Source organism: Euwallacea fornicatus, chromosome 5 (genome assembly GCF_040115645.1).
Source record: "Euwallacea fornicatus isolate EFF26 chromosome 5, ASM4011564v1, whole genome shotgun sequence".
NCBI lineage: Eukaryota > Metazoa > Arthropoda > Insecta > Coleoptera > Curculionidae > Euwallacea > Euwallacea fornicatus.
In genome coordinates this window covers 4817394-4845218 of record NC_089545.1, presented here as the reverse complement: position 1 = coordinate 4845218, position 27825 = coordinate 4817394, and the positions used below count along the sequence as shown (strand labels likewise).

Sequence of the window (27825 nt, the reverse complement as noted above, 5' to 3'; positions counted from 1 at the left end):
TTTTTTTTTTAATTTGCCTTGAAAAAAACTTAGAAATTAAAGCGATAAAACTACTTTGTGTTTTTTCTCGAATTTTTGACAGATCCTTATAATAATCGTTTCACCTATTGTATAGATATTTAAAAATCCTAAATTATTAATGCGCATTAATTTTGGCATTACTCTAATTTCTATAGAAACTAAAAATTTGTCCTATATTTGTTAATAATCCAAAGTTTCTATGGAGATTAGTTTTTAGTTAAAATTTTTAGCACATTTAGTACGCATTTTGGCCTTTAATGACAAATACAAGTATATTAAAGATTATTGATATCTTTTTTCCGTGCTTTTTTGAATCAAAATTATCTACAAACACCTGATACTACCTATGAAGTTAGATATGTTATATAAACTTCCATCTAATGCGCAATAATTTATTGATGGCAGAGAGAATCAATTCCGTAATATGAATTTTAATGACGATCTTCGAGCTGAATCCAAAAATTTGAATATTTCAGGCATCCTAATTCGTAAGGATTTAACCTGATAAAATATCGGTCGTCGAACAGTTACATTTGTTTAAACTCCACAAAATCAATCGATTGCTTAGCAACCGCTTTCGATCGTATGAAACTTTCAATATCATATTATATCTATTTCCTATGCCCTATATATTGTACTAAGCGTGAAACATTTTCATTTGCAAAACATGGGACTTATATTTTAATATTTATCGCAAGCCAAAGAAATTCTCCTATCATCTTTTAACTTGTAACATATTAAACTGTATTGGTGTCAGTGACTTGCGGGGAAGTTGATCAACCCGGCACTTTTTTAAATTAATTATCTGATAAATAATCTATTGCGGTATTAGGCTGGGTTTTCCGGTCGATATACGACGGAAAACGAACACATTTCGACAGACTTTAACTTGAATCGTAGACCGCATAGTGTAGAAACAAACGACTCTTACGAATAAATTTCTGAAAGAAAAAAGCCAAGTAAGTTAAAATTTAATTCAAATTTCCATGAAACTTTAATGTTTAATGATTTTATACTTAATTATAATTTATAAAAGCGTATACATTTTGCAATAATATTTCCGTAAACCGGTATTTAACATGAGTCTGAGTAACCATTAATGAGTAAGCCAATAACAAGATTTTTAGTGCACTTTTACCATATTTATTTTTGAAAGTAGATCACAGTTGTTGCCGACTCCTTTACCTTGAATAATCTTAAATTTCACCATCCCATCACTTATGTAGTTCTGTTAGTCATCTCTTGTTAGTGGGTATTTACAGTGTTAAGCTATCCGAAACACAATCATCTATGCATTTAAGTGTAACCATTATAAAAATAATAAACTGTTAACGAAAATTATAACACAGGGCCACTCCTTAAATTATCCATTAAAATAGTCAACAGCTGAACCGCAGTGCACCAGTTTGTGTGGTAAGATCTTATAGAATAGGGACAGTTGTGTTGTAAAAAGTGTTCCTCATCGACAGAGTTTATTTACTTATTTTTATAAAGTGGAAGCAGGGTTTTATTATTTAGAAAAAGTAAGTACGGCGGATCTTAGGGTACTCAAAATCAGAATAAAATAATTTAGGAATTTATTATTATATTATATTTAAATATTGTTATTTAGTGAAAAATTTTACACTTAAAAAAAAGTGATTTGAACTGCTTCTTCCAAAACTGCAAATGTTTCCCAATTTAATCGATTTTTAACTCGGCTAGTTGCCGAAATCCCTACACTAAGCATAAAAAAATCTCGCCCTTAACAAGTTTAAATGCTTATCAGAAGCGAACTTGAACAAAACACTACACGATAACATATTATCTGAAACATTAACAATTCAAACAAAATGGTTTTGCTTTGCAAAAGTTGTGCAATTTTAAAAACACTCAATATCTCTTTTTTATTTTAAATAACTTCTCATATCAGAAAATATCAAAAAGTACAAACACTGGACAGGAAGTGTTCCAGCGCAACCGCTGTAGCGTTAAATTACTTAGGGTAGGAATTACCGTAATACTAAAAAAGTCATCACCATAGTTATTAATTATACAAAGGGTTTGCCTCAGGTGTACAAGAACAATATTACTTTTTTCACTTTATACCTGCAAATAGATGCGTAAAAATTGTGTTTTACTCTCGGACATATAAAAATAGTTATTATGTGACAGAATATTTATTCCTGGATAGAATGCCCATACGACCACAGAGTGCAACATCTCGTCAAGAAGCAGAAATGGCATCCAAATGCTTAAGAGAGTTACAAGCTGGTGGTAATACTGACGCTATTCAGCGCCTACGTCTGTTATGTCTATCCAGAGGAGCCAATGGCATTTTGGGATTAGGCAAGTGAAAATTTATTACTTTTAATCTGCATTGCTGAACTAAAACATAAAAAATCAAAAAAAAATTGCAATTATAGTCGTTCTATTAGAGATAGATAGTACTAACGTAAATATACAAGACGCTTGTTTAAGATTAGCCAATGACTCTAAGTGGATATGTGGGTTACGTATGGAAAATTTTAGAAGAAACTAAATATATTACATTGAAATCTGTATGGTTTACAAAAAAATACTTTGTATATTAATAATCACCATTTTAGGGCGAATGTTCCGAAGAATGGACGATGACGGGAACAAAAAATTAAATTTAGAGGAATTTACTCACGGCCTTAGGGAAATGGGCTTGGAGATCACAGATGAAGAGATTAGGGAACTTTTCACCAAATTCGACACAGATGGAGGTGGAAGTATCAATATGGATGAATTTTTAGTTCACATTAGGGTAAGATGTTTACCATTTAAGCAATTAAATAAAGCATATCGTCAGTGCAAATGAACAATTCTCGTCATATGCCCCGCTCAGTCAACTTCTTAGTAATTCCGGTACTAATAAACTAGAAATTTGAAGCACAACTATGCAATAAACTTGGGTATTCTGCACTGCAACACATTTTTCTTTGGTATAAATATATATCACCGCAGAATTTCGTCAATTTAAATGAATTTCTTTAGCCTCCCTTATCAGACTCTCGAAAGAAGGTCATAGGCGAAGCTTTTAATAAAATGGACAAAACTGGAGATGGCGAGATAACAATCGAAGATCTCAAGAACATCTATAACGTGAAATCGAATCCAAGGTATGTGTCCGGAGAGGAAACAGAGGAAAGCATTTTGAAGAAGTTCTTAGGAAATTTCGAACAAGACGCTACTATGGATGGAAAGGTAAATTAATTGTGTAAAAATGTCTAATTATTGTGCATCTCCAAAACAAAAACTGTTGCACAGCTATAAATTACAGACCTTAAAAACTGTTACTTTAAATGACTAAACAGGGAATGGGTTACTTTATAGCTTAGACATTGAGAGTGACATTTTATACTCTGTTGTGTCCTATTATTTCATTATTAATGTAGAATTTAAGACTTGTGTGACTACTGAGGAATTTATTAGACTAGGTTACCTGTTGCGAGCCACGTGCACAGTTTAGTTTCGGAACCCATACATGCGAATAAAGTCCCATGAAGTAATTTTTGTGAATACATTTTTAGGTAACAACCGAAGAATTCTTCAATTATTATTCTGGCATTAGCGCTTCTATAGACAACGATGGCTATTTTGACTTGATGATGAGGCAAGCTTATAAGCTGTAAATTGTATCGCAACTTTGGAATTTTAAAGCGTTTTAATGAGATTTTTCTACTTTTAATTTATTTAAAAATTAGTAAGAAGTCTGTAAGCCGTTTCAAAGATTTTAAGCAGTATTGTTGTGTATTTTTCTGGACACTTTATCCTGAATATGTATTTAAGTAATTTTAAACTTTTATATAAATAGTGGCTCTGTAAGGAATGATATGTATGATCGTACTACATTTGAAGGATACCAATTACTTATTAAAATAAAATACATAAATTTCGAAAATACTTTATTTTAGCAAAATTAAATCAAAGATGCATTTTTCAGACTGAAGAATATCACACCATCAACACCGAAAACTCATTGTAAAACTATTATTTGCTACCTTTTCTTCTAGAGAATTAAAATAGCGTACTTACAAATACTTATACAAGTAATCTAATTTAGAGTTAAACATATTAAATAAGCACTACTATCAATTATTAAGGCTTCATATAAATAAGAAATGAGACTGCTTAAAATATTAATAGATTTGAGATTTTTTTAAATAAAAAATGAGAATGTTGCACCTATAATTATAATTAATTAAATGGCAAGCTCTGTGGTAAATAAATCAGTCGGACATGTTATGTGTTTTTACATTAAAATATGGTTTAGTATTACAAAACTGTTTAATACCCAAAAATAATGTGGTACCTATAACATCTTTGAAACACGTTTTCTACCGTTTACCAAATTTGTAAATTTTATCTTATGGCTCTTGGCACTGCAGTTTATACTTTTGAGAAAACTGACTCTGAAAATTAACTGTAGGACACTCTGCACATAAATTTATTGATTGAGATTCGGGAGTAACTAAAATATTACTTAATCATACAAAAAAAAAAATTTAAATATTGCACTATAGATTAAACATTCCAAATTTAGAATTTTCAATAATCTATATTATAACATGATTTAACCATTTTCATCACTTAGGAATCTTAGTATTGCAATTTCCATGTAGCACCACGATTGGATGATCACATTTAAAATAAGAATCAAAAATATCACGGTAGCCATGATCCCTCCACCATGTACATAACTGTCTGTTAAAACCACAATTTAATGTCTGAATAATATGAGGATACTCGTATCCCACTAATGTATAAAAATCCTGGTCTCCCAAATGCCCCCTAAATTTGTATTTTTCGGTCATATTTAAAACGTTTTCTTTGGAAATTATATGAGAAAAATCCTTGGATAACCTTTGTTTGTCAAGAAAAATTAATACAACCCCACTATTGTAACCTTGGAATCCGTTAGGATGAATTTCATTCAATGTGACAGTTTGGGCGCGGTAGAAATCACCGAATGTGGTTTTGTGTTTTTTTTTGTACATATGCAATATGTGACGATAAACAGGAGTTAGTTCTGGGGCCAGGCCAAATATTGCAGAGGATTTAAACCTAAAATAATATTAAAAGTTAAAAAAAAATTTGAAGCACAAATGAAAAAAGATATATGGACATATGAAAAACTGTGTAAGTGATGACCAAGTTGTCCCATCAAAATAGCACATAAGTTTTCTTTTTAATATTTTAAAGTTATTGTTTTAACATTTTTCTCACAAATGATGAATCAATGGAGTAACCAACTTGATGAGATACTGTATTAAAATTTACATTTACAAGGTCACTTTTTTTATTATTAAAAAAGTTTCAGAAACTGTCAGAGTAACAAAGTTACATTTTGATAAAATAAATAAGTGATATCATACCTATCAAATTCTTCAAATAACAGCTTAATGTCTTTTTTAAAGTAAAGATCACAGTCTAACAGGATAGCTCTTTTATGTGATGCCGGGGCTATCCGATAAAGTCCTAATGACATATAGAACAAAGCATCACTATAATATGTACCTAAAAACAAAATTACCTATTAGGTACTTTACGGAGGTGGTAATTTAAAGCAAATGCAAAATTTACCAAATTTAATTAATAAGGAGTAATGCAATGTTGTATAATGTAATACATCAACTCCCATCACCAGCTGTATACCAAGGTGATTATGTAGGAAAAGTCAATGAAGAGGTAAAATTTTAAGTGTATTTTAATTATGATAGAAATTACTTACCAGGCTTGGAACTAAAAAATGGAGTCATAACTTTAACAATATCATCAATTTTTGCAGCACAGTCTTCAACATCATAAAACTTGTAAATAAGACTATGATTCGCTTTGTACACAATTTCAGAAAACTGAGCTTTAGCTATAGGTTTGGAAATATTATCAACAATTACATGAAACTCTAAAGGTACTGTGGATAAATTCATTAAATTATAAATCACATTATAAAACTTTGTGGTCAATAGAGATTTGTTTGTTACTTTTGTAAATATTAGCCAAATATTGTATTCGTCGCGAATAGGTCTAGAAACAAGTAACGGCAGTGACGATGTATGAACAAATTGCAAACTTTGAGGTGCGTGAATGTCTGTTGATGTTTGGAGTTCCAGGTTTGCATTATTAAATGCAAAATATAAGGCACATAGCAGAATTAAGAGCAAAAGTAGGTGAATAACTGAATATAATTTGGGTCTCCTCATAATGGTGCATTGTTGTATTGTCTTTGTTGAGGTTACAGTTTATTGGATGCTGAAAAAACCTATTCATTGGGTTTTGTAGGTTTTAAACGTCTTTTAAGCTGTTTCATTAGTTTATGGATGTTTAATTACTAAAAATTTAACATACATTTTTAAAACATTACTGTTTTATAGGGTATTTTTGTTGGTTAGGAAAATTGAAGTCTCCATTCCATTTGAATTTTTGGTCATAACCAATGGAAATGTGTCCTTTTTTACTATGGCGTGGTAAAGGAAGACAACTACAGAGTCGCTAGTCGGGAACGTACCATTTAATTGACAGTTGTGACACAAAATTCATATACCTCTTATTACAAGTCGAGGTAATGTGAATTTTTAACTGTAAATTTATATCGCAGTCATGAAAATCAGTAGGTTTCGCAAATGTTTATATTTCAAATAGGAATTTTTAAATTCCAGAAAGTGATGGTTACCCTGTAGTTAATTTGCTTTATCTCATAAACCCACTTGATCTTCTTTTAAATAGCGTTTTTCGTGCGGCAATGCCATACACTGCCTCATAGACCCCCCGTCACGATGTTTGTGTTGATGACGTCAGAAGTAAAAGTGGAAAATATTGAAATAAACCAGGGGTTGGGGGCTATGAGTGAACACATAAATAGCAACATGACAGAGGTTTTATATTTCTTTAGTTTAATTTTTTCTTAACGAAGTTTAATTTCACATGGCAATAAAGCAACTAAAAGTGATAAATTGTGATAAATCGCTTTTAAAATGGATAAACACATCTGCAGAACTGGTAACCAGGTAGAATCTAATAGTCTCCCAAAAGAAAATGACCACACAAACGAACTGAGTGCTCTAGAGCGATCCACCAAGGGGCGATTGCTCAACCTCAGGGCATTAACTTTTCTTTTGTTATGGTATTTCTTCAGTGGGTGTACATTGTTTCTTAACAAATATATTTTGGCTACATTGAGTGGGAACCCGACAATATTAGGTGAGAAATCATAAGGTTCTTTCAAATTAAGTTTTACTTTGAGTAACACTACTAAGCTCATGCTACTTTAGATTGGCATGGAGTTGTTTGCATTTGACATGTGGTTCTTGTTGCATGTGTCAAATTCAGGCATCCACCCCAATGTCTACTCAGTGCTGCAATATCCTTTGATTTGCAGGAGCATCTCAAATGTTAATGACAGCCACATGTGGGTTCATTCAATTGTATTTTCCATGTGGAATGTACAAACCATTCCACAGGCTCAACAGACCACCTGGCTTTTATAGACACATGGTTTTGGTTGGAAGTTTCAGATTTTCAACAGTGGTTTTGGGGCTAGTTGCGTTGAATTATGTGGCTGTGAGCTTTACTGAAACCATAAAAAGTTCCGCACCATTATTTACTGTTTTAATATCTAGATTTTTATTAGGTATGTTTCCTTTCATTTGTGCATTATCTAAATTTTTTTTTTAAGAGACCTTTAAGAATCATGCAAATTGATAAGTATATGTAATATGTCATCTACTGAATGCAAAATAAAAACTTAAAACCAATTAAGTATACCTCTAGACTATGATTGCAAAAAAGCTAGAGACTTCAATGGCTATGTATTAATAATTTGGCCCTAATGGGGGAAATACCAGTAATTTAAGAAAATCTCAGGCACCATTCACTGATTCATCTGAACCTGATAGGTGACGCCTTTTGTAGGCGAACAAACTGGAATATATGTTAATTTAAGTCTTTTGCCTGTGATGTGTGGTCTTGCTTTATGTTCCTTGAATGAACTTAGCTTTGATCTGATAGGATTCTTGGCGGCAATGGCCACAAATGTTACCGAATGTGTGCAAAATGTTTATTCAAAGATGTTAATTTCAGGAGAGAACTTTAAATACACGTAAGTTTGAGGTATGGTGGATGGTATGGTGAAGGGCTAGAGATATAAAATTTCGAAAACATTATTAGGTTCCAAAATTTCTGGCAACTTTCGGGATTTTTTCGGAAAACTTGTATAAGCGGGTGTATTAAGATCATACATAACACTCTCAACATTTCCTGTTTTTTTTGTAGAATTTCCACTTTAATTGTGAAGTATCAGAACTGTCTAAAATTTTTAAGTTCTGAAATATTATGTTATATTTTATGGTTTCTTAGTGTTTTCATTTGATTGATATCTAGGTTTTGAAATCAGAAATCTACACCCCACAACTTTCAAGATCCTGCGTTTTGTTTCCGAATATGCTAAATTCGCTTTAGAATTGTGTACTTTCACATAAAAGTACACCTGAAAGCTTGGCGTTTGTGAAATAATCGTCTTTGATGCTCGCAAGTCTCAAATTTTCTTATTGTAATATTAACGATTCACATATCTTGGAATGAGTTTAACATATATAGCAACAAGCAATTTTCCTCCCTAGCATCTTATTATTCTTATTTTAGACCAGCCGAATTGCAGTTTTATACCAGTATCGCAAGTATCGTAGTCCAAATTCCAGTTACATTATTACTAGTTGACTTCAGACTTTTGAATATGAATACAAAGCTGTTAGGATGCTTTGTCCTGAACGGAGTTCTGTTCCATTTCCAAAGCATAACAGCGTATGTTCTAATGGATTATATTAGTCCTGTTACCCATAGGTAAGAGCAATATTTCGCCTCTCTTGGAAACCGCATTGGAAGTATAATGCAAGTTGACAAAACGCTATTTTCCCATGGAATCTACAGAAGATACTTCCTGTTTTAGCGTTGCCAATACAGCCAAACGTGCCTTTCTTATTTGGTTATCAATCTTTATGTTCAGCAACCCGGTAACGCCATTAAGTGCACTTGGAACCATAACAGTGATAGTTGGCGTCTTCTTGTACATTAAAGCCCAGGAATATGATCGAAAGGTGATTAGTTCCGCAAATATGAAGCATAAAAAAGTTAGAGCTATATGATTCCATTCATGTGATTAATTTGAGTTTAATTGTTTGTTCGAGTTCAGAGTTTATTTATTTCAGAACTTGTAGGAAAATCTACCATTAGTTTTAGATAATTTTATTTGCAGTCATCTTTAATTTCAGTTCGTTTTTCAAACACAGTGGTACTTGGTAAACAAACAACACTTTAAATTCTGTATTAACGTTGAAAGGGTTTAGAAGTGAACTAAAAAAGTACTTAGTAGAACTTAAAATATATATATATATATATATATATATATATATATTTTGTATTTATTGTTGAATTTATCAAATATGTATGTGATATAAGTGTTGTTAAGTTATTATCAAATATAGTAACTGCTATTAGGATTCTTTAAATTTTAGTACCTCTTAATTGGTATCAGTTCAAAAAAAGAAACATGCCTGATGATGATGTCTGATATGAGGTTGTCTTCACATTTTAAAACTATGAGGATAGTTTATGGATATTTATACAGGTTATCCCTTTACAAATAGATCTTTCTAGAAAGGTTATACGTCGGTAACTCGTGAATTTACCATCACCAACCGACAAAAAGGTGTCGATTACCGTTTTGTAACCGTAACAATTGGGCTACTACAATAAGTATATGGTTTCCCTAGTTATATTTTGACTAATCAAAACATCAAAAATTGTTTGAAGCTTCTACTTCTGAGCGGAAGAGAATTTCATAAAGCGACGTCAAATTGGTTGCTCTTTTTCGTTATGTTTTAATATATTTTACTCAGGAAAATAAAAGTATTTATCAGAAATATTTCTTTAAACACTTTTTTACGCTGAGTTAGTCACAACATTATGTATGACGTATCGAAAAGATTACAAAATAGGTATCTGAATTACCTTTAACTTCTAGAAATTACTCAAGTATTCGAGAGAATTTTTGTATTTATTAAACTGAAAGTTGCATACATATGCAGTTGTATTTCTACTTGAACGACCTTGCGCATTTTTTACTATTTCCGTATTCCCATTGGCGAATTTAACCGGTTCGTTGTGAAGACATTGCAAAGAGCTAGATTCTTGCAAATTTTGTTGTTATTACATAAAGATTTTGTCATGTGACCGACTTGTGACTGATTTTGGTATTATTCACATCGTCGTAAATCATGAAAATTTGCGTTGGTCAGTTCTGATCTCTTACTAAATATTAAAAACTTATATTTTTTGCTACAATAAAAAATATTTTTGCGGTAGGTATTTATTGTTTTATTTATTTTCCATATTTATTTACAACTATTAAACACCGAAGACAAATAAAATTGGACACCAAACAATAAATAATTACAAAATTTAAAAACATCACTAATGGTAGGGCTATAGGTATGTATAGGTATTACAGGAAGTGTTATCAAATTGTTTTGTTTTAATCTCGATCTTTAAAGTTATTTATCTGTGTTTTAGTATTATAATATATCACAATAATATTACTAAAATGTTTGAAATATTTTTATACAACAATTTCACTCCATTTCCAATCGGGCAAAATGCGAAAATATAATTACAGCTTATCTGCTTTAGACAAGTTGCTGAAATAACTATAATTATCTTGAGTATTGGCACTAATGTCAGGCCTGCTTAGCTTAAGTTACTTTCAATTAAATTATTGAGCTATATCACTACATAGGGAATACAGTGCGCCAAGGACAGGAGGATGATATATTAGGATAAACAAAGAGTAGGTCGAGTAGGTCTTCAAGAAGTAATAAAATTGTCCTAGGCTGAAATGTGATGGTCCAAAATATTGATTATTGTTTCCATGATTCTCATTTATCCTTCAATATTTTATCCTAGACACTCTGTATGATAAACTTTAACTTACAAGATTTTGATTAAAGGATACTCAAAACCTTAACATTCAATCCATTATTTACATTACTAACATTGAGTTAAACCATTACATTGTTAAATTGGGTTTGTGTTGCTTTTCACTGATATCCGTCATAGATTTGTAACTTATAATTTTAAGTACTGTTCACTTACACAGCATTTAGGTACCTAATTATTTGTATATAACATGTTTGAATGTTATTATGTATGGTCAGCAGTGTTAAAGTGTATGGTTTCTTTTAAAATTTAGTTGTTCAGCCTTCTATTTGTGATTGATCGTTCCTGGAGTTCTGGCTGCTAAGCGCCTCCTCCCGGCCAATAGTTTGTTGAGTCCTCTAGGCTCTTCTGTTGTCGTAGTAGAACTGGGAGAAGCCTCAGTTTCAGCAGCAGGTTCTTCTGCTGAAATCGTCAAGTAATGAATGTCGTTTATATGTGAAACGTTGTATTTCTCTAGAATGAATATGTTTGTGAACTTAGGTCCATTATATATACACGGTGGGGACCACCGTGTATGTATAAAAGTTTTTGCGGGTAACTTTTTTTACGAGCCGCTTGAATTTCTCAATAACTAGGTATCAAATTAGGTGTGGTATAATAATCGATAAATATAATGACTAATGATCTACTACCTCTAAAGTTTTATCAGTGTTACCCAATAAAGGAGTAGATTGTTCTAAACCCAATTACCTTCTGATTCAGCAGCTTCACTAGTGGGTGCTTCACTAGATGGTGCTTCAGTGGTTTGTCCAGGTCGCCTCCTGCCAAGAAGAGGGTTTGGCCTTCGCACTTGAACCGGAGAACTGGCACTTGCTGCGGTGCCAGATTTGCTCTTTGGTTGAATGTTCAAACGGTTCTTATTACGTAGACGTCCCAATGGACTGTTGTCTACGGGAGCTGGTGCAGGAGCTTCGTCCTGGAGTTTGGAATGTCACTCATTCACATATTTCTATGTGTATTGAAGAGACTGCCGTGAAGTGCGGGCAGTAGTTCTATTCGCGATTTCAGAGGCAGAATAGTGTAGAAAAAAATGCCTTTTGTGATTACGTAAGTACTCAGTACATTAATGTAGCTCAAAAAAAAAATTAAATGCAAATAGTATATTTTTTCAAAAAAAAAACAAAACGCGTAGGCCCCGGCGGGATTCGAACTCACGATCTCCTGTTTACTAGACAGGCGCTTTAACCAACTAAGCCACGGCGCCTCCGGTGCGTGGTGATGATCATCATAATCTTATATTCCGATTTAGGCTAGTCCAGGTTGATTCAACTTGAACACTTCCTTATTTGCACCATCGATTCTTTTCATGCCGGATGTAGAAAGTACTAAGTATCAAAAATCCACCTAACAGTCTCGCCTTAATTACAACATTCCTATGTGTTATCTAAAAAATATAAAACACCTAAAGAAAAATAATTTTAGTCGAATCCGTGACGGGATTTGCTCTAAGTGAACAAATAAGATAGGTATGACTTTACTGTAGAAAGTGCCTATAGATTTTTTAGATAAAAAAGAGGAAAGTTGTGATTAAAAGGAGATAGTTAGGTGCATTTTCGACATTCAGGTAATTTCTATTTCTATATCTTATACCTCAATAACCGTTGATGCGAATGTCTAGTATTATTCACTGTATTACATATTAAAATAAAGTAAAATACTGTTACCTTCTCGCTTGCAGCCTCGGCATGCGTTTCTTCATCATCGCCAGGAACAATATCCTCAACTTTAGTAGCTTCAGTAGTTGTGGTTGTAGTTTGCGTGACACGTTTACCTGGTAAGTTAATCTTAGGACCCGGCCTAAAAAAATCACAAATATTGTAATTATTATTTTGAAACTATTATTTATCTGATTTTAAAGGAACCTTAAAGGTTTGATGTTAGCCGTGGCTCCTGCAATTCTTCTAGCAGGTCGAGTGGTTGTGGTACTGGGCTCAGAAGAACTGACTTCAGAGTCAGATGCACCTTCTATAGTAAAATTTCTGCAAAGTAACACACTATACGCATAGGAAATATTCACGAAATACCTTTGGTAGAGGGGGCAGCAGTGGTACTCCGACCTCTACCTCTTAGAGAATTGAACGCTGGTCTTGCTCTAGGGAGCGATGGTCTGCTAGACGAAGGCGCCGAGGTACTTGCAGTTTCCTCCTTGGTTTGGGGTGCAGCAGTTGTGCGTCCTCGTTGCCTTGAGGCAACGAATCTTGCACGTTCAGGCTAAAAAGAGATTATTTAAATCAGATCCTGCCACCAAATACTAAATTCCGGTGTACCTTTGATTGACTCACTGGTTTGGTTTCCTCCTTGCGTACCTCTTCTTCAGCGGCCGGTGCTGGGGTTGGTTTTACGCGACTTCTTACTCCGAAATTGGGCCTACCAAATTTCTTTGGTTTTGCCTCAGTAGCAGAAGGGGACTCGGTTGTGGTCGTGGAAGTTTTTCTTCCTGAAGGTAGGACTGGATGCCTTCCTCCGAATCTACTAGCTGTTGTTTAAATACGAATTGAGCAGATTAAACTTGTCTAGCCATTAAAGACGATGTTGAGAAACTACTAAGTTCCACTCGAACATTTGGTTTTTCTTATTCTCCTTTTACCTTTAGTTGGTGCCTCGGTAGTGGTTGTAGTGGTTTTGGTCGTTGTTGGTGCAGGTGTTGTCGTAGTTGTGGTTGTTGTTGTTGTTGTTGTGGTAGTTGGGGTAGTCGTTTCTAATTCTTCAGTAGACGAAGAGTCTTGGGTGGTACCTGAGCAATGTCATATTACGTTAGTATAATACAGTTTGCTCAGCTCAATTAATTTAACAACTCGTTACCATCATTATCTTCTTCGGTGCTCAGTTCTGCCTCATCTTCGCCGAAGAGCTTTTGTGTCCCTTGGGAAATGGCGTAAAGGTCCAGCGCCACCTAAATACGTTTTATTCATTATCAATTAAGCCCCTGTAGACCCAATAAAACGAGATGCCGGTTTAGTACAACGGAATTTGAGCGATTAAAGTCTAACCTTATTCATTCGTGTGGTTGATGTGGTAGAATCATCTTCCCCAGGCTTGAAAGTTTGTTCAGTTACCTCTTGCTTATCTCCTGATTCATCCTAAGCATACATTAAAAAAAAATGAGATATCTAGACCTTAGTTGATATTCTTCACATGTAGTAATTGATAGAATATCAACCTCAAACTTTTTTAGTTTTTCTACTGCATTAAAGCGAGAGTAAGCTTATCGGTCAGATATCACGGTGACTGAAAAATGAGTTTTCGCGTGCACCATTATCTACGTTGGTTTTTGTTCAGCCTTCTTTGTTATCTACTGATTTCTATGGAAATTAAGTTACTTGTAGCTATGTAATGAGTAATGTAATATTTGATAAAAGCCCGCCAAGTTAGTGCTTCCTAAAAGTGCATTTTAGTCATGATCGATTACTGAAATATCACTATCATCTGATGTGATAGTAGAAAACCAAGTTAGTTGCCCAGTGCGAATGCTTTGGTGCCAAAGAGAAGAGAACTCTCTCAAAAAGGAATTTACTGGGAGATCGTAGAATTCATTCGGAGTGGCGCCCAAAAAACGTACCGGTCCAGCGGGTAACTGGGCGGGAAAAGTGGGAGATTGGGCGGCCGCGGGTGGCGCAGCTGAATGCGTGTTAAACGTTTCGCTGTCAACGAATTCCAGCGATGGGCGGCGCACGTTTGCTCTGGTTCGCCCTCTGGAAGCCTGAAATTTAATCCGATGTGGGTGCTTTATAATGTAACACATTTGTTGGAAATGAGAAATAGAAGAAGAGAAAAAAAAGAGAAAGGAGAGCGTTCTAAAAGAAGGAATGGTTAAAAAGACAAATAACACATGAAAATGAGTTGAGATAAAAGTAAACATGGACAGAAAAAGTGGCCAATGACTGGAAAGTTAGTTGAAGGTGAGTAGCAGCACACTGGTTAAAGCGAGAAAATTAAGCTAAGCATCTAAGCACTCGTTTAAATTGACTTACTTGAGTTTCATCCGAAATATTGTCAATTTCAATGGCAATCTCAGCTGCGGGTTTGCCCCTGACCCTGGTTCTGGAGGCCGCAGGCTTCTGTTCTTCTTGTGGAACCGGAGTAGTGTTAAGGTTTCTGCTTCTGGGAGGGAATCTGAAAGTGTTGCAAAGTTTGCTCTTTTGTCGTGAACGGAATGAAATGGTACATATGGGTGAATGGTTCGGGATAATCAAAGTTCACTAATGAGTTGTAACCTTTTACCATACACACCTTGTATTGGCTGGCAGTCGTTCTTCTTGAACTTCTTCCTCGCCTAATTGTCTGCTTCGAGATTTTCCTCGGGATGGAACAACTTCGTTGGCTTCGGGGGTGGCTTTTTCTCTGGATTTGTCCCCTCTGGAGATGGTGTTTCTTGTCGAACTGTCGTGTCCATTAAGGTTCTTAAAAAAAATGATGATATTTGTAATAGTTTTACAGCCATGGAAACATGTGCCTTGTTTTTGTCTACATTGCTTCGTTAGAGGTAAAATATTGAATGCATGTTATTATTTTGCTAGGAAAAATTTAAATTTAAAACCCGTGTTTTTCCTTCTTATTTTAGCGAGTACTTCATATACAGATTCAGGCTCGATGGTGCCATCGTACTTTAATTTAGTTGCAGGTCAATTCCTGGACAATAATTCTGACAGCTGGATAGGAAGAGCAGGATCGTATGCATGGCCTCCCAGATCACCCGATACGAGTTCTTTCGATAATATTTTTTAATAGTTGTGAGATCACTGAAACTCTTCTTTATACGGAGTTTCTCGCTTCCTCACGAAATCCTTGAAAAAACTCATGGCAATAATTTCAGGACATGTAAGGATTCGAGACCGCAATCTTCTTACACATACAATCACCTAAATCGTGGTGTTCATATATTGCACAAAACAGTTTCCTCACATTTTGTCCAGCTTTCTCACACTCCTGATAAGAGCATTAACTATGTATTGTTCCTCTTACAGAAATGCTTATATATAGAGCAAAAAGTGCAACACAAATGTCACAATAGCTTATGAAATTTTACAAAAGAGTTACCGATGGTGTTCAAGCTTTGCCACATTCTGTTGCTCGGCATTTTCAATGGTAGTTACTATACCATTCTTCAGTGCTACACTGGACGTTTACTGGCGCAATCATTCCGACGCTATATTTCAGCATTGTGAATTACATAGTGGGAAAGTCATGTGCATACATTAGTGTGTCTGTTGATGCATGTAGTATGATACTGTTACTATTCAATATTTTGATATTTAGTTATGGTTCCAATCATCATTATCTGAAATCTCATCTTTCGGTAATCGATCCTCTCACTGATGATTTATCATGATCTGAAAACTGATAGTCGTTAATGGTGACAATTCGAACACCTCAGGCTTTAACGGCTATTTATGAAGTATGTCGTGGGCACTGCTGCTGGTTTCCAGCAAGGTGAGTTAATTCAAACATTTTGTCTATTCAATACATATTCAATGAGTGGTTCTAGTGATTACCTTGTCTTTTGAGTCTTCATCTTCGTCATAGTAGTAATAAACATATTCATATTCATACTCTTGTCCATTGGGCCCTTTCTTGACTTGGATCCTTGATCTTTGCTTTTCACTGGCGGAGCCTACTACATCTGTATCTTCATTTTTAGGGACTATTTTGGCTGTGGTCAATACTGGTTTTGGAGTTGTGGGGCCTGATCGAGATGAATATTTAGCTTCCACCGCTACTAAAAAACTTAAATTTACTACCTGAACGCCTAGACCTTCTTTTAGTCCCGGCCCCCCTTCTTTTACTGTAGTTTGTTGTCGTAGCGGCTGTACTGCTGCTGACAGTACTGGGAGTAGAACTCTTCATAGCCTCTTTATATTTTTGTAAAAGCTGAGACACATTTATTTTTATAGCACCTAGAAGCAGTGGATATTAATTTTGTTCATCAGCCATTAACTGGCTTGTATGAGATTTTACCTGGTGGTGCTGGAGCAGCCGATTGGGCCTCTCTTTTGTGTACCTTCTTCCCAGCAGATTTAGTAGGTTTTACTTTGGTGTTTTCGAGAATATCATCATCTTCATCGGCGATGATAAAGGCGAGGTTCGGTGGTATCTTATGAGAGGTTTCAAAAGGTTGTATCTGAAATTAGAGTAGACATTTTCTCATCCATCGAATGTTTTTTTTTGTAAATAAAAACTTACCTTTTCTTCCTTGCCTTTTTTATTGATGGGTTTAGCATCCGATCCGGACGATTGGACGAAAACATATTCTTGCCCGGGCTGAGCTTTTGTTACAAGTTTGGTATCCTGAGTAGGGAGAGCTACTATCGTGGATGCAATTGAAAATAATCTAAAATGAAAAGTAGGTAAGTAAATTAATTATTACATACATGTAATATATGTAGTTAGGAAGAGTGCAACTCCCCGAGAAGTTTGTGAATTATTAGTAATGGTAGAAGTATATTTTGAGTGTATAACAGAGGCTTTTGTTAACCAATAGTCTTTAGTTGGACGCAAGTTTTCTGGAATCCACCGAATGGAGAGAACGCACTAACTATACCATGGGGTCAATGGGACATAAATCTGCGCAATTAGGGCTGTTCATTGACAGGTAGACTCAGGAGGTGTCCTAATTAGGCTAGTCACATACGTTGTTCCTGCTATAAATGAAACAAAAGCTTACATTACAGTTATGTAACTATCAATAGTGTTTGTTACCTTGTAAGAAAATATCACCGTTATTTAAAGTTTGACCCCGATTTATACGAGCTCTTAGAATATTAAGTAATACAGGTGCATTAATAAATTAATGATTCTTACCTAAATGTACGATTTGCTAATTGATGATTTTGTGTTAAATTATTTGCTTCGGGTACATAATAATTTAGTATTTCTACTTTTTGTGCTCAAAAATATATTGGAAAGAGAATGGTAATACGCTTAATACTAAATTGCTTGTGACACTAACAGGATAATTTCTGGCTTTAAACCAAAATTGAGATATTGACTACTGTTGTACCTTCCGGAAAAAAACTTTACTTAAAAAGATTTATATTTCGTTACTTGGAACCGGTTCTTCAATGTCCAGTCACGCTTACTATTACTGTCTAGTTCAACTAACTAGCAAATGCAAGGTTTTTTGAATTGAAATTAAAGTTTAACCAATAGTTGAAGGGAAGACACCTCCGTAAGTAACAGAGACACTTTACATAATCTCGACTGCTTACTTCACATGCTTCACATCACAACTTACTTCACATGCAGTTTAACAGGACGTTGAAGAACTGGCACTTAGACAGATAGTTGGGCATCGTTTTCTTCAAAAATTGTAGCAATAGTTTAGCTGCTATATTTCGAGGAAGCAGGAGATTAACGCATAAAATCATTTGTGAATCTGCCAATAAACAGAAAACATAAAATTATTAAAGTTAGTTAACAGAGATAAAGAAATATCTTCAGTGCCATCTTCAGTGGACAAGAATAAATTTCGTCTCTAAAAATTATCCTTTAAAGTCAATATATGTAAATTTTCAATCGGGAGTGAAAGAGCAGTGAAATTGAATAACCTACGGCCATGTCCACTTCGAGGATCAAGGTCAAAGGATGACCTTCCCAATATAGAAAGTAATTTTCGTAATAACACACGAATCAGAAGTCGCCTGCTTTTGGCTGTATTATTTTTTAAGACCATTGGCGATAACCTGTCCATACCCATATCCGGTTGGGCGAGTATACCCATGACGGCTGGTTGAGACTGGCAGGCAATTTATTCCTTTTGTTGATTTACGTTTTCTTTACTTTGCTAATTGGCTTTAATTATTTTCGTTGTACCTTGAGTCCCCATGGCTATCATTTCTGTCAATGTTGTAAACATATATCTTGTAGAAACTAATTGAACAGGGATGTTTGAAAGCTGAAGACTTTAGTTCAACGGTTTGAAGAGTTCTTCGCAATCAGTGAATTTAACAAAAATGACTGTATATGTCGCAGAGCGATGTGGGTACTCAGGTAAAGCATAAAAAAGCAAACTAATTGTTTGGAGCTTAAATAAATTATAAGGACATGGTCCGGAGCCTAAGGATCTATGTCGCTGTGTCCCTCGAAACCTCTCGATCCTCCAAAATTCATCGCGATTGTTCCATCTTTGCAACCTGAATCGCGTCACAACTTTTTTGTTCGAAGAGCACTTGCTACAGTTTGCTTATTGCAAAAATCAGCGACAGGCCTTTGTACGCCTTCTGGTAAGAGACCTCGGCCCTTGCTCGTCGGTTAAGGCAAACATGCGAAGAATTTCATGAAACTTCGGTAGCACCCTGGATCAACGTAGGATCCATATCTTTCCACTCAACCGAGAAACGGCACATCGAAATTTCTCTGACAATTTCCAAAAGGGAGCAGATACATGTTTCCTGCCACTTTTCGAATTTCGAACGTCGGCATCTCGGGAACACGCTGAGCAAATGCTTTAAAAAATATCTTAAATTAATAGCCTCGATGCACTCCGTGACATAACCGGATTTGCAAAATATCTTTTCGTTTCCCTCGGGGCCGCAAAAAGTGCCTTATTTGTGCGCGAATTGACTTAACTAATTGTGCCAATTGACTTAACTAATTGTGCGAATTGACCGGGTAAGAACTGATTTGAAACAGATGTCTTGTGTCGCGTTAAAAACTCGACTCTGTACAAAATTGATGTGTCATCCCCATAACACTGGAACTCTGCCAATTTAGTCTTAACATCGGGCCATTTTCTATCTTCAGAAGAAAGATTCTCTCAAAGCAGGCTTATTTCAATGTTAAATTTCTATGCCGGTGTTACGTCTTGCACTAGTTGAGACCTAACTCACATCTTCCAAGAGATAAGATTAACCATCAATAGTGCAAAAAGGATCACTCACTAGAGGAGCGGCAAAGTCGTTAAAGTGAGTAATATTAAGATAACATCGAATCGTAAAAGAGAACACGTTCCTCGTGTTTTTCCTCTACATTACAAAATGGAGATGCGTTTAGTACACGTAAAGCAATTTTAGGGCGTGTTTCGTAATTTCCTTGATTCACTCCACGTCCCATCAGCAGGCAAAAGTCTTTGTTTAAAATGTCATTTTATCATTTTAAATGTTAATCTGAGAAAATTACGTGCCGTTTAAATTCACTGCGTCGGTCGTTTTCTGATTGCATCTCCATAATTGGATATTTTTGAAATTGCTCGCCTGCCGACTATTTCCATTTTGAGAGGATAACATCAGCGTTCGGTGTCAAATAGCTAAGAAAAATTAATCATACGGATAAAGAGAGCACAAAGGTCATTATATTATGCGCATACACAGTAGGTAACATGTTTCAAGTTAACGCGGAAGAAATAAGAAAAAAACTCTGCGGTTGCATTGATATTGCAGAGGTAAACCGTATGAGACATTTTTTCCCAATTTGCATTAGAGAAATTCTAGATTAGCGAATGTGCACATAGCATAAAATTTACTTCGTTCAAAGCAGGTAAACAAATGGTTATGCAAACTTGGCTGATTAGTATTGCGTGGGTCCTTATTATTTTCTCTGCTGGAATGCAAGTGTTTGTATCCCCGGCCAAGTTGCCCACCTAAAACTACGTTAAAGTTAACATTGTTGTGTGCTGAAATGGGAAAATACTCTTTTTTTTTTCATTTTTTTTTTGTAAATTCGAAAATGCAGAATTTCCCCGAGGCAAAAGTCTGCTAATGTTAACTGAGCAAATCAGTTGCCTAGCCTAACAATATTCAGATAATTTGTAACAATGTTTGTTCTAATTAGGCTGGAACGGATTAAACGAAATACTTGTGGTTTAATTTTTTTGCACACTTACACACAAGCATAACAAGAGTAAAACAAGACAGCAATTATTTTCGTCTATATAAGCCTAGTTCCATTATAGGAATATAGAACGTAAAACAACTTTCTTCTTTGTTGGTTACACTTGCCTTTTCGCCAATTTGGAGGACACATCATTAGGATAATAAATCTTATCTAGAGCTTGATTCTAAAAAGTCAAGGTGCCAGAAATATGGGAGAGTGCGACGTGTGACCTTTTAAAAGTTCAATTTATTGCATTATTAAGATCTTCGATAGTTTGAAACGTCTTACCGAATGGAAATTCCGACTTAGCATTAACGCTTTGGGAATTATGGCGGATGAACCAAAACGATTACGAGATCGCTTCGTTAATAAATCGGCAGTAAAATTACGGGTTAAAACGTATCATAATAAATACCACAAAAATAAATAAATTCAGGTTGAGTGTACGTTAACATTTCACTTTCAGCAATATTATCCAAGTCTACGGTCTAGATAACGTGACCTATAGTTCAGTCATGTTACGCCATTATTACCAAATTCGTGGCGGTTGTTCTCGAGCTTATGGATCGCTTAGGGTACCGTCGTAAATCTTGCTCAAAAAATAGAGACTTTTAACATAGAACTGAACAAGAGTTAAATGCAAGTTTGGCCATAATCTATATCTACAGGCTGACATTCTGACGTGTCTCAGAAGCAAAAAATCTGTTCGCTGTTGTTATTTCGGAAACTGTTGGATCCGCACGATCGGTTAAATTAAGAAAAGTCGTTTTTTCGAAAATCCACATTCCTTTAAATATTAAAATAGGAATGAATATTCAAGTATCGGACGACTCACTGAGACTCATTCTTCTTAAATTTAATTTAATTTTACAAAAAATACGGGTTTCCACAGTTAGGGCGGAAGTAGCTGCCAAAAAATGTATTCAGATTTAATATTTTTGTCGTTATCAGTACTTAACACTAGAGCAATCTATTGGAATAACTGTCTAAATCACTGAACGTCGAGAGATATTATCGAAAAAAGCCTTTATAGGCCGTTATAATTCATTTTGCCAACATATGAATAAAAGCAGTGATTTTGCCGGAAAAATTAGGCAATATTTGCTTCGGAAAATTCAGTATTTTTCTTTTAATTATTTTTTTCGAAACATCATAGTTCGGTACGCCCCATATACAGAGTTATTCACGCTATTTGACACGACACATTGTAGCCAAAATACAAGGTTTTCAAAAAGTTATATTTTTGGGCCATATGGAGTGCTATTAACCTTTTTTTTAATTACATTTTTCAGGATGTCCCAATAGCCCTAAAAGTATTAAAGTTATGTTTTTTTATGGAAACCTCTGTATATTATTGCACTTTTGGATCCTCGAATGAAAATAAAAGTCTATTTTAATAAGGCTTGGAATACCTAAAACTTAAGATTCTTAAATAATTTCAATTTTATCAAAACGGAACGTAATGTTTATGTTTTAAGTACGTAAGAAGTATTTAAGTCATGTAAATGCAATTTAGAGTGAAGTGTAACAATATGTATGTACAGGGCGTCCACGCGAAAAGACCCACCCCCTCTAACTTTTTAATATATTGAAATAGGAAAAAAAATTCTAACGAAAAGTGCTTGAAACTTCATATAGTTTTTCAAGATAGTTCGCAGTTTTATACAGAATGTTTAATAGACGTGTGCCACCCCGACATTGTATTTTTTGAACAATCAAGCATTACTTTTTTATTTATTTAAATTGTACGTTTTATTATGGATTCAAGTATATACAGGGTGTCCAAGCGAACATTGAATATAGGAGATTAACATGGGAAATTGGTTTTTATTTTTTTGCGCCTGTACGGATTATCCAATTGAAAAATTTTTATATGGAGGTCATAGTATGCAAGACCGGCTATCTTTCAGTATTTTTTTCAGTCTTCTAGTTACAGCCGTTTTGGCTCAAAACGCCTCCAAAATTCAAAAATTTGAATGTCCCGCGTAACCGTTCGGCGCCATGATTGGTCAGAATTAATGTCAAAACACAATGTCGCCAACAACGTAAGCGTAAACACCGCATTTCAAATTAATTTTCCCTTTTTGCTGATTTCTAACTTATTTAAGAATTAATTCAGGGAAAAATCAATGGAAAACCTGAGGATAATTATTATGTGGTCTGCTTTGATGTCCCTACGGTAAATACGCAAGTTTTGTTTTGAATTAAATTTAAAATTGCCCGCGAAGATTCTGTCTAGTAAGTGAGATAAAAGGTTAGGTTATGTCTTTGTGTTATCATTATAGGGTAATAAGAAACTTGCGTATTTACCGTAGGGACATCAAAGCAGACCACATAATAATTATCCTCAGGTTTTCCATTGATTTTTCCCTGAATTAATTCTTAAATAAGTTAGAAATCAGCAAAAAGGGAAAATTAATTTGAAATGGGGTGTTTACGCTTACGTTGTTGGCGACATTGTGTTTTGACATTAATTCTGACCAATCATGGCGCCGAACGGTTACGCGGGACATTCAAATTTTTGAATTTTGGAGGCGTTTTGAGCCAAAACGGCTGTAACTAGAAGACTGAAAAAAATACTGAAAGATAGCCGGTCTTGCATACTATGACCTCCATATAAAAATTTTTCAATTGGATAATCCGTACAGGCGCAAAAAAATAAAAACCAATTTCCCATGTTAATCTCCTATATTCAATGTTCGCTTGGACACCCTGTATATATGTCATGTCTTAAATCTTATGATTTTTGAAACATCTACAAAAATTTACTGCCGTGCAACATAGTTCAATGACAGTGTTCTACACATATACCTAAGTTAGATTTGAAAGAAATATAGCTGATACGGTCACAGTAGTCATTTGTCTTGTAATTGTTATGGATTGTCTCAAAATTAAATTTAATAATTTATTGCGTTTATAATCAATATTTTTCATGAAAAATTATATATACTTGAAGAAGAAAGATGCCAAATTTTGTTAATTTACTTTAAAAAATAGATAAACACTTCAAAAGGTGTATTTTATTTTTTTATTTGCTAAACCTAATATTTAATTTTCAGGCCAATAGCAGTATAATTAATATTAATAATTAAAATTAAAATTAAATTCAATTGAATACGATGACAGTAAGGCAGAATGAACTTATTCCTTCGTTTTTGTTATTATTTTACAGGTATTGTTCAAAGTTCCTGCCATCATGTTCAACACATAATCGATATCTTTTTCCATATTTCGTGGGCATTTCGTTATTATATTACTTCGATTGATGTCATTTATTATATTTGACACTCTTTTTTTCACTATAATTATAAGAATAATAATTATGAGATTTGAAGTGTGACCTATGTATATTGTCGAATTCGTAAAAAAACGCAGAATTTAAATATGTAAAAAAAATAATTGTTAAAAAATACAATATTGGGTTGGCACACGTTTATTAAACAACGTGCAGAAAAACTGCTGACAATCTTTAAAAACTACATAAACTTTCAGGCACTTTTTGCTAAAATTATTTTTTTTGTCTCAATACATTAAAAAGTCAAAGGGGGAGTGGGACTTTTCGCGTGGACACCCTGTACCTCCAGTATTCTCTATCGCATCGAAAGGAGAGGTTGAAAAATGGCGTTGCTGATTGTGAGAATACGGTCGGTAACATCAAGATTCTCATTGACTGTTTAAGTACCGAAAGGACTGCAAAATTAAAAGAAATAACAGCTATCCCCAAAGAATCTATTCGGTTGGGTAACGTTCACGTTGAACTTTGCATGGCCCAAGGTTTTTACTTTTACTGTTAGCCGCAGTACTCGATATTAGCAACAATACTTCATTTGCATGCTCACCTATCTCAAATACATATTTTCAATGGTAGTACATGTTTAGTGAGATTCAATAGTATATCTAAGGTGGATTTCAACATTTATTATGGCTAATTAAAATTTTTCATCACGGGTTTTGTTTCGTATAAATTGGTCATCAACTCGAAATGATTCGTCTTCCATGCTAATTAGATTATTCGTTTTGCACAATGGCCTGAAGAACCTTATCTCATCACCGTAACCTTTACTCAAATAATAAATTGTTAAATGCAACTCGTTCTCTCGCCGAAAGTTTATTACATACCACTTAAATACGAATTAGTGTTATTAAACGTCGGTTTTTGGACATGTTGCAGCAGAGAAAATTAGTATTTGAATATTACAAGATCTTTCAATTAACATATCAATGTGGCTTAATCGAAATTTAAAGATTTAATAATCAGTAGAGAAACCGCTTGTTTACTTTCAGTAGAAGAATTTATAATCCATTTAGTTAGCTTAAGTCAATATTGTCACCTTTTCTTCAACCAACCGGAAACGAGAGCCATTTCCAATTGGGATTTTACCAAGCTTTCTTTAGAGATCTTCATTTTATTTCTCATGCTTGTGGTTATGTAGACTTCTTTTCATCATTCTGTCTTCATTAAAACGGCACATTCTGTTTATAAAAAAATTTATTTACCATCCTATTGGGTCGCTACGATTTTTTCTTGCAAATTGTTCGGCAACTCAAACTTTATCAATTTCAAAATTAAAATAATTGAAATTTTGCATTTTGACTTGTGAAGTGACTAAGCAACTTCTTCAAGTAACATTTTGCTCAAAAACCAGAAATAGAGTTAGTTTACTCTTGAGTCCAAACTATGTTTTTAAAGATTCCGAGCTCCCCGTATAAGAAAGTTATTTTTCTCAGTACGGAGGGTGCTTTTGGAACGAGCAAAAACTTCCATGAAGAGTGACCTTTTCTCGAAAAATGCACAATTTGGTTCATTTGTGGTATAGGCAATCCCGTTTGAGGACACCCTGTAAATGTGGGAATATATATTTACGAAAAAACGCACAGAACTTATAAGACTAAAATTTTGAGGGCGCGTGGGGGGACATTGTCTTCCTATTGTCCCTACAGGTGTCGGTGCCTTCTATTTACTTCGATTGTGACCAAAAACAGCTTGACCAATATCGCTTTCGTTATAATCCAGATCCTTATTCAAGTGCAGAATGGTATTCGCTCTGAACATATATTTTATCAGGTGCAGTATTTTCCCTACCAACTCCTTCCTAACATTTTAAATCGGTTGTTTAAAAATTTTAATAACTAAATACAGAATTTTTTTATGAAATTTGTTGTAAACTCACAATTTTTTATTACATACTGGATAAGTTAACTCCGACTTAACACATCAAAAATTAATGTTTATAGTAGGTAAATATTATACTGTAATGTTATACATATAATATATAATATTATAGTTAAATATAGATGTCTAAGTATTTGTTAATCTGGATATCTACCCACTTAGCACATGACGCGTTTCCCAATCGCGCTTTCGTATGCGAATCGTTTATCAGATGACGTCTAAAATGCGATTGCGGATAAATGATATATTCATGGTAGAATAGCATAATTCACAAAAAGAACTGCTCGTGTTCAATTCTCCTTTGTCATGAGAATAAGGCAGAAGGTATTACGTTCATTCGGCCATTCTAAAGCAGCATCCGCACTTTATAAAAATTGAAGACAAAGTAAAAGTGAACTTAACTTCATTTAGCTGCTGCTGGTACGAATTAATCCTTGATCAATCTTAGAAGAATATTACAGAAGCTGAATGGCTCTTTCGAAGCAGTTCAAAGAGGTTTATATTATTGTTATGCACAGTTAACAATAAGCTTCTTTTTGTTGAAAGTGTGAAATTGACCAACGTTAATCGGTGTTTAAGATATAATGTGAAGCAGAAAACATATCGAAATTCTGTTACACTGTGATTATCAATTTGCGCAAAATCGTTACAAAGAAACTAACTTATTTGATAATCGACAAGAAGAATTTATCACATGCTTAGTATTATTATGGATTAAAATTCGCTTTGAACATTAAATCAATCGACGCTTTCCTTATCATATTGTGGAGCAAGTGGACGCCTCCCTCAAAAATTAATTACTAAGCGTGATCGTCAATGAGTGTGTAAAAAAATGTGTCTCGAAATCTAGAAAAAAAGTTACCAGGGCCGGCTTTAAGGAAAAAATTAACGGTCATTTTTGACAAAGCAAATGCCGTAAAATGAACCTAAGACTCATTTTGAGGTTTATAAAAACCTGCAATGGAAAACTGGTTCTCACATATTTCTCACCATTCGGTAAAAAAAAAATTATTGAAAATTTGGGTTTACTCGCAACGCCTGAAAAACTAAACATAACTTTACAGATCTGGTTGCACCGTAAACCTACGCCCTTTAATGCGTAACTCTTCCCCCATTTACTCAAGGACCGAGTACCAGACCCCAGTGTCTTGTCTTGAACACACCGTATATACGTGATATTTTTTATACGACTTAATTAACAACTAGTGTGAACTTTAAAAGTCTGTTTGAAAGGCTGTATGTATTATATTTTGCGAGATCCATATACGGGACGTAAACGTGGAAACACTATATGCAAATGTACTTACATAAAGATTATCTTCCCCTCCATGTCCACTAAAACCTCCAGAAAATAAAACTTTAAACAAAAATTGAGGGTCGGCAAATCACACCCACCCTCTCGGTCGTACGGTGCGCGTTCCAACCGCCTAAACGACAGACAAGACCCGAATAAGAAGTACTAGCTGGCAGGAAAGGAAGAAAGAACCGCTCTTAGACGGTCGCAGAAGTGTCAGAGTGCGACGAAACTACGAGGCCAACACGTGAGTGAGAGAGATCGAGGCCAACACTTTCGCTTTTCGAATTGACAGCATGAAGATTGCAGACAAAATATCAGTGAAGATGCTTTCAATGCTGAAGGTGAAGAAGAGGTTTGCATATCAAGAGGAGTCGTCGAGATTGGGCTAGTTGCCAGGTGCTTTTGCGAAAAGAATTTTCAGAAATTTTTGTCTGTTGCAACCTGTGAGGAACACAAGACGAATGTGTGGAAACCTTCACCAACTATCATTAAAAATATGTGGTAAATGGCTGACGCAAATTATTTCCGTGTG

At 34.5% G+C, this 27825-nt stretch overlaps 4 protein-coding genes and 1 non-coding gene across 11 annotated transcripts; 2 read left to right on the top strand and 3 right to left on the bottom strand.

Moving 5' to 3' along the window:
- Positions 1 to 803: 803 nt before the first annotated feature.
- LOC136339242 (calcyphosin-like protein) lies at positions 804 to 4270 on the top strand. Of its 3 annotated transcripts, none has more exons than XM_066282320.1 (5): positions 804 to 980; positions 2195 to 2349; positions 2610 to 2791; positions 3022 to 3231; positions 3558 to 4270. In XM_066282320.1, exons 2-5 carry the CDS (start codon positions 2196 to 2198, stop codon positions 3657 to 3659), a joined length of 648 nt encoding a protein of 215 aa, XP_066138417.1. In that variant the 5' UTR covers positions 804 to 980; position 2195; the 3' UTR covers positions 3660 to 4270. The 3 variants fall into 3 exon arrangements, with proteins under 3 accessions (XP_066138417.1, XP_066138418.1, XP_066138419.1); XM_066282321.1 differs by lacking the exon at positions 804 to 980 and adding an exon at positions 1130 to 1434; XM_066282322.1 differs by lacking the exon at positions 804 to 980 and adding an exon at positions 1423 to 1544.
- Xxylt (Xyloside xylosyltransferase) lies at positions 3920 to 6429 on the bottom strand. The gene is made up of 3 exons (XM_066282316.1): positions 5759 to 6429; positions 5403 to 5544; positions 3920 to 5091 (listed from the first exon to the last, which is right to left on the bottom strand). Exons 1-3 carry the CDS (start codon positions 6228 to 6230, stop codon positions 4614 to 4616), a joined length of 1092 nt encoding a protein of 363 aa, XP_066138413.1. The 5' UTR covers positions 6231 to 6429; the 3' UTR covers positions 3920 to 4613.
- A 134-nt stretch (positions 6430 to 6563) lies between these two features.
- On the top strand, positions 6564 to 13728 carry LOC136339241 (solute carrier family 35 member E2A-like). The gene is made up of 5 exons (XM_066282318.1): positions 6564 to 7227; positions 7406 to 7657; positions 7939 to 8125; positions 8668 to 8865; positions 8972 to 13728. Exons 1-5 carry the CDS (start codon positions 7002 to 7004, stop codon positions 9165 to 9167), a joined length of 1059 nt encoding a protein of 352 aa, XP_066138415.1. The 5' UTR covers positions 6564 to 7001; the 3' UTR covers positions 9168 to 13728.
- Positions 10375 to 27472, bottom strand: LOC136339235 (proteoglycan 4). 5 transcript variants are annotated; one of them, XM_066282311.1, is made up of 17 exons: positions 27304 to 27472; positions 17197 to 17344; positions 16972 to 17134; positions 16755 to 16910; positions 16509 to 16699; positions 15247 to 15416; positions 14988 to 15129; positions 14531 to 14716; positions 14007 to 14096; positions 13819 to 13909; positions 13604 to 13750; positions 13284 to 13492; positions 13041 to 13227; positions 12879 to 12981; positions 12681 to 12813; positions 11707 to 11932; positions 10375 to 11415 (listed from the first exon to the last, which is right to left on the bottom strand). In XM_066282311.1, the coding sequence occupies exons 1-17, from the start codon at positions 27324 to 27326 to the stop codon at positions 11282 to 11284; spliced, it is 2499 nt and encodes an 832-aa protein (XP_066138408.1). In that variant the 5' UTR covers positions 27327 to 27472; the 3' UTR covers positions 10375 to 11281. The 5 variants fall into 5 exon arrangements, with proteins under 5 accessions (XP_066138408.1, XP_066138407.1, XP_066138409.1 ...); XM_066282310.1 differs by having other exon boundaries at positions 10375 to 11418; positions 27304 to 27471; XM_066282312.1 differs by having other exon boundaries at positions 10375 to 11418; positions 14988 to 15117; positions 27304 to 27471.
- On the bottom strand, positions 12147 to 12220 carry TRNAT-AGU (transfer RNA threonine (anticodon AGU)). Its single transcript has one exon. It is a non-coding gene; the product is annotated as a tRNA-Thr (tRNA).
- Positions 27473 to 27825: the final 353 nt, after the last annotated feature.

What these genes read in the sequence shown, in the direction of transcription:
- LOC136339242 (XM_066282320.1), top strand. Translation starts at nt 2,196, where the DNA reads ATGCCCATACGACCACAGAGTGCAACATCTCGTCAAGAAGCAGAAATG. An exon ending in CAATGGCATTTTGGGATTAG is followed by an intron (nt 2,350 to 2,609) that starts GCAAGTGAAAAT and finishes TCACCATTTTAG; the next exon opens with GGCGAATGTTCCGAAGAATG. An exon ending in AATTTTTAGTTCACATTAGG is followed by an intron (nt 2,792 to 3,021) that starts GTAAGATGTTTA and finishes GAATTTCTTTAG; the next exon opens with CCTCCCTTATCAGACTCTCG.
- Xxylt (XM_066282316.1), bottom strand. Translation starts at nt 6,230, where the DNA reads ATGAGGAGACCCAAATTATATTCAGTTATTCACCTACTTTTGCTCTTA. An exon ending in ATTTTTTAGTTCCAAGCCTG is followed by an intron (nt 5,545 to 5,758) that starts GTAAGTAATTTC and finishes TTTTGTTTTTAG; the next exon opens with GTACATATTATAGTGATGCT. An exon ending in TTATTTGAAGAATTTGATAG is followed by an intron (nt 5,092 to 5,402) that starts GTATGATATCAC and finishes ATATTATTTTAG; the next exon opens with GTTTAAATCCTCTGCAATAT.
- LOC136339241 (XM_066282318.1), top strand. Translation starts at nt 7,002, where the DNA reads ATGGATAAACACATCTGCAGAACTGGTAACCAGGTAGAATCTAATAGT. An exon ending in AATATCTAGATTTTTATTAG is followed by an intron (nt 7,658 to 7,938) that starts GTATGTTTCCTT and finishes CGCCTTTTGTAG; the next exon opens with GCGAACAAACTGGAATATAT. An exon ending in GGAGAGAACTTTAAATACAC is followed by an intron (nt 8,126 to 8,667) that starts GTAAGTTTGAGG and finishes TTCTTATTTTAG; the next exon opens with ACCAGCCGAATTGCAGTTTT.
- LOC136339235 (XM_066282310.1), bottom strand. Translation starts at nt 27,326, where the DNA reads ATGGAGGGGAAGATAATCTTTAT. An exon ending in CGACTGCCAGCCAATACAAG is followed by an intron (nt 15,130 to 15,246) that starts GTGTGTATGGTA and finishes CAACACTTTCAG; the next exon opens with ATTCCCTCCCAGAAGCAGAA. An exon ending in CACCGAAGAAGATAATGATG is followed by an intron (nt 13,751 to 13,818) that starts GTAACGAGTTGT and finishes GACATTGCTCAG; the next exon opens with GTACCACCCAAGACTCTTCG.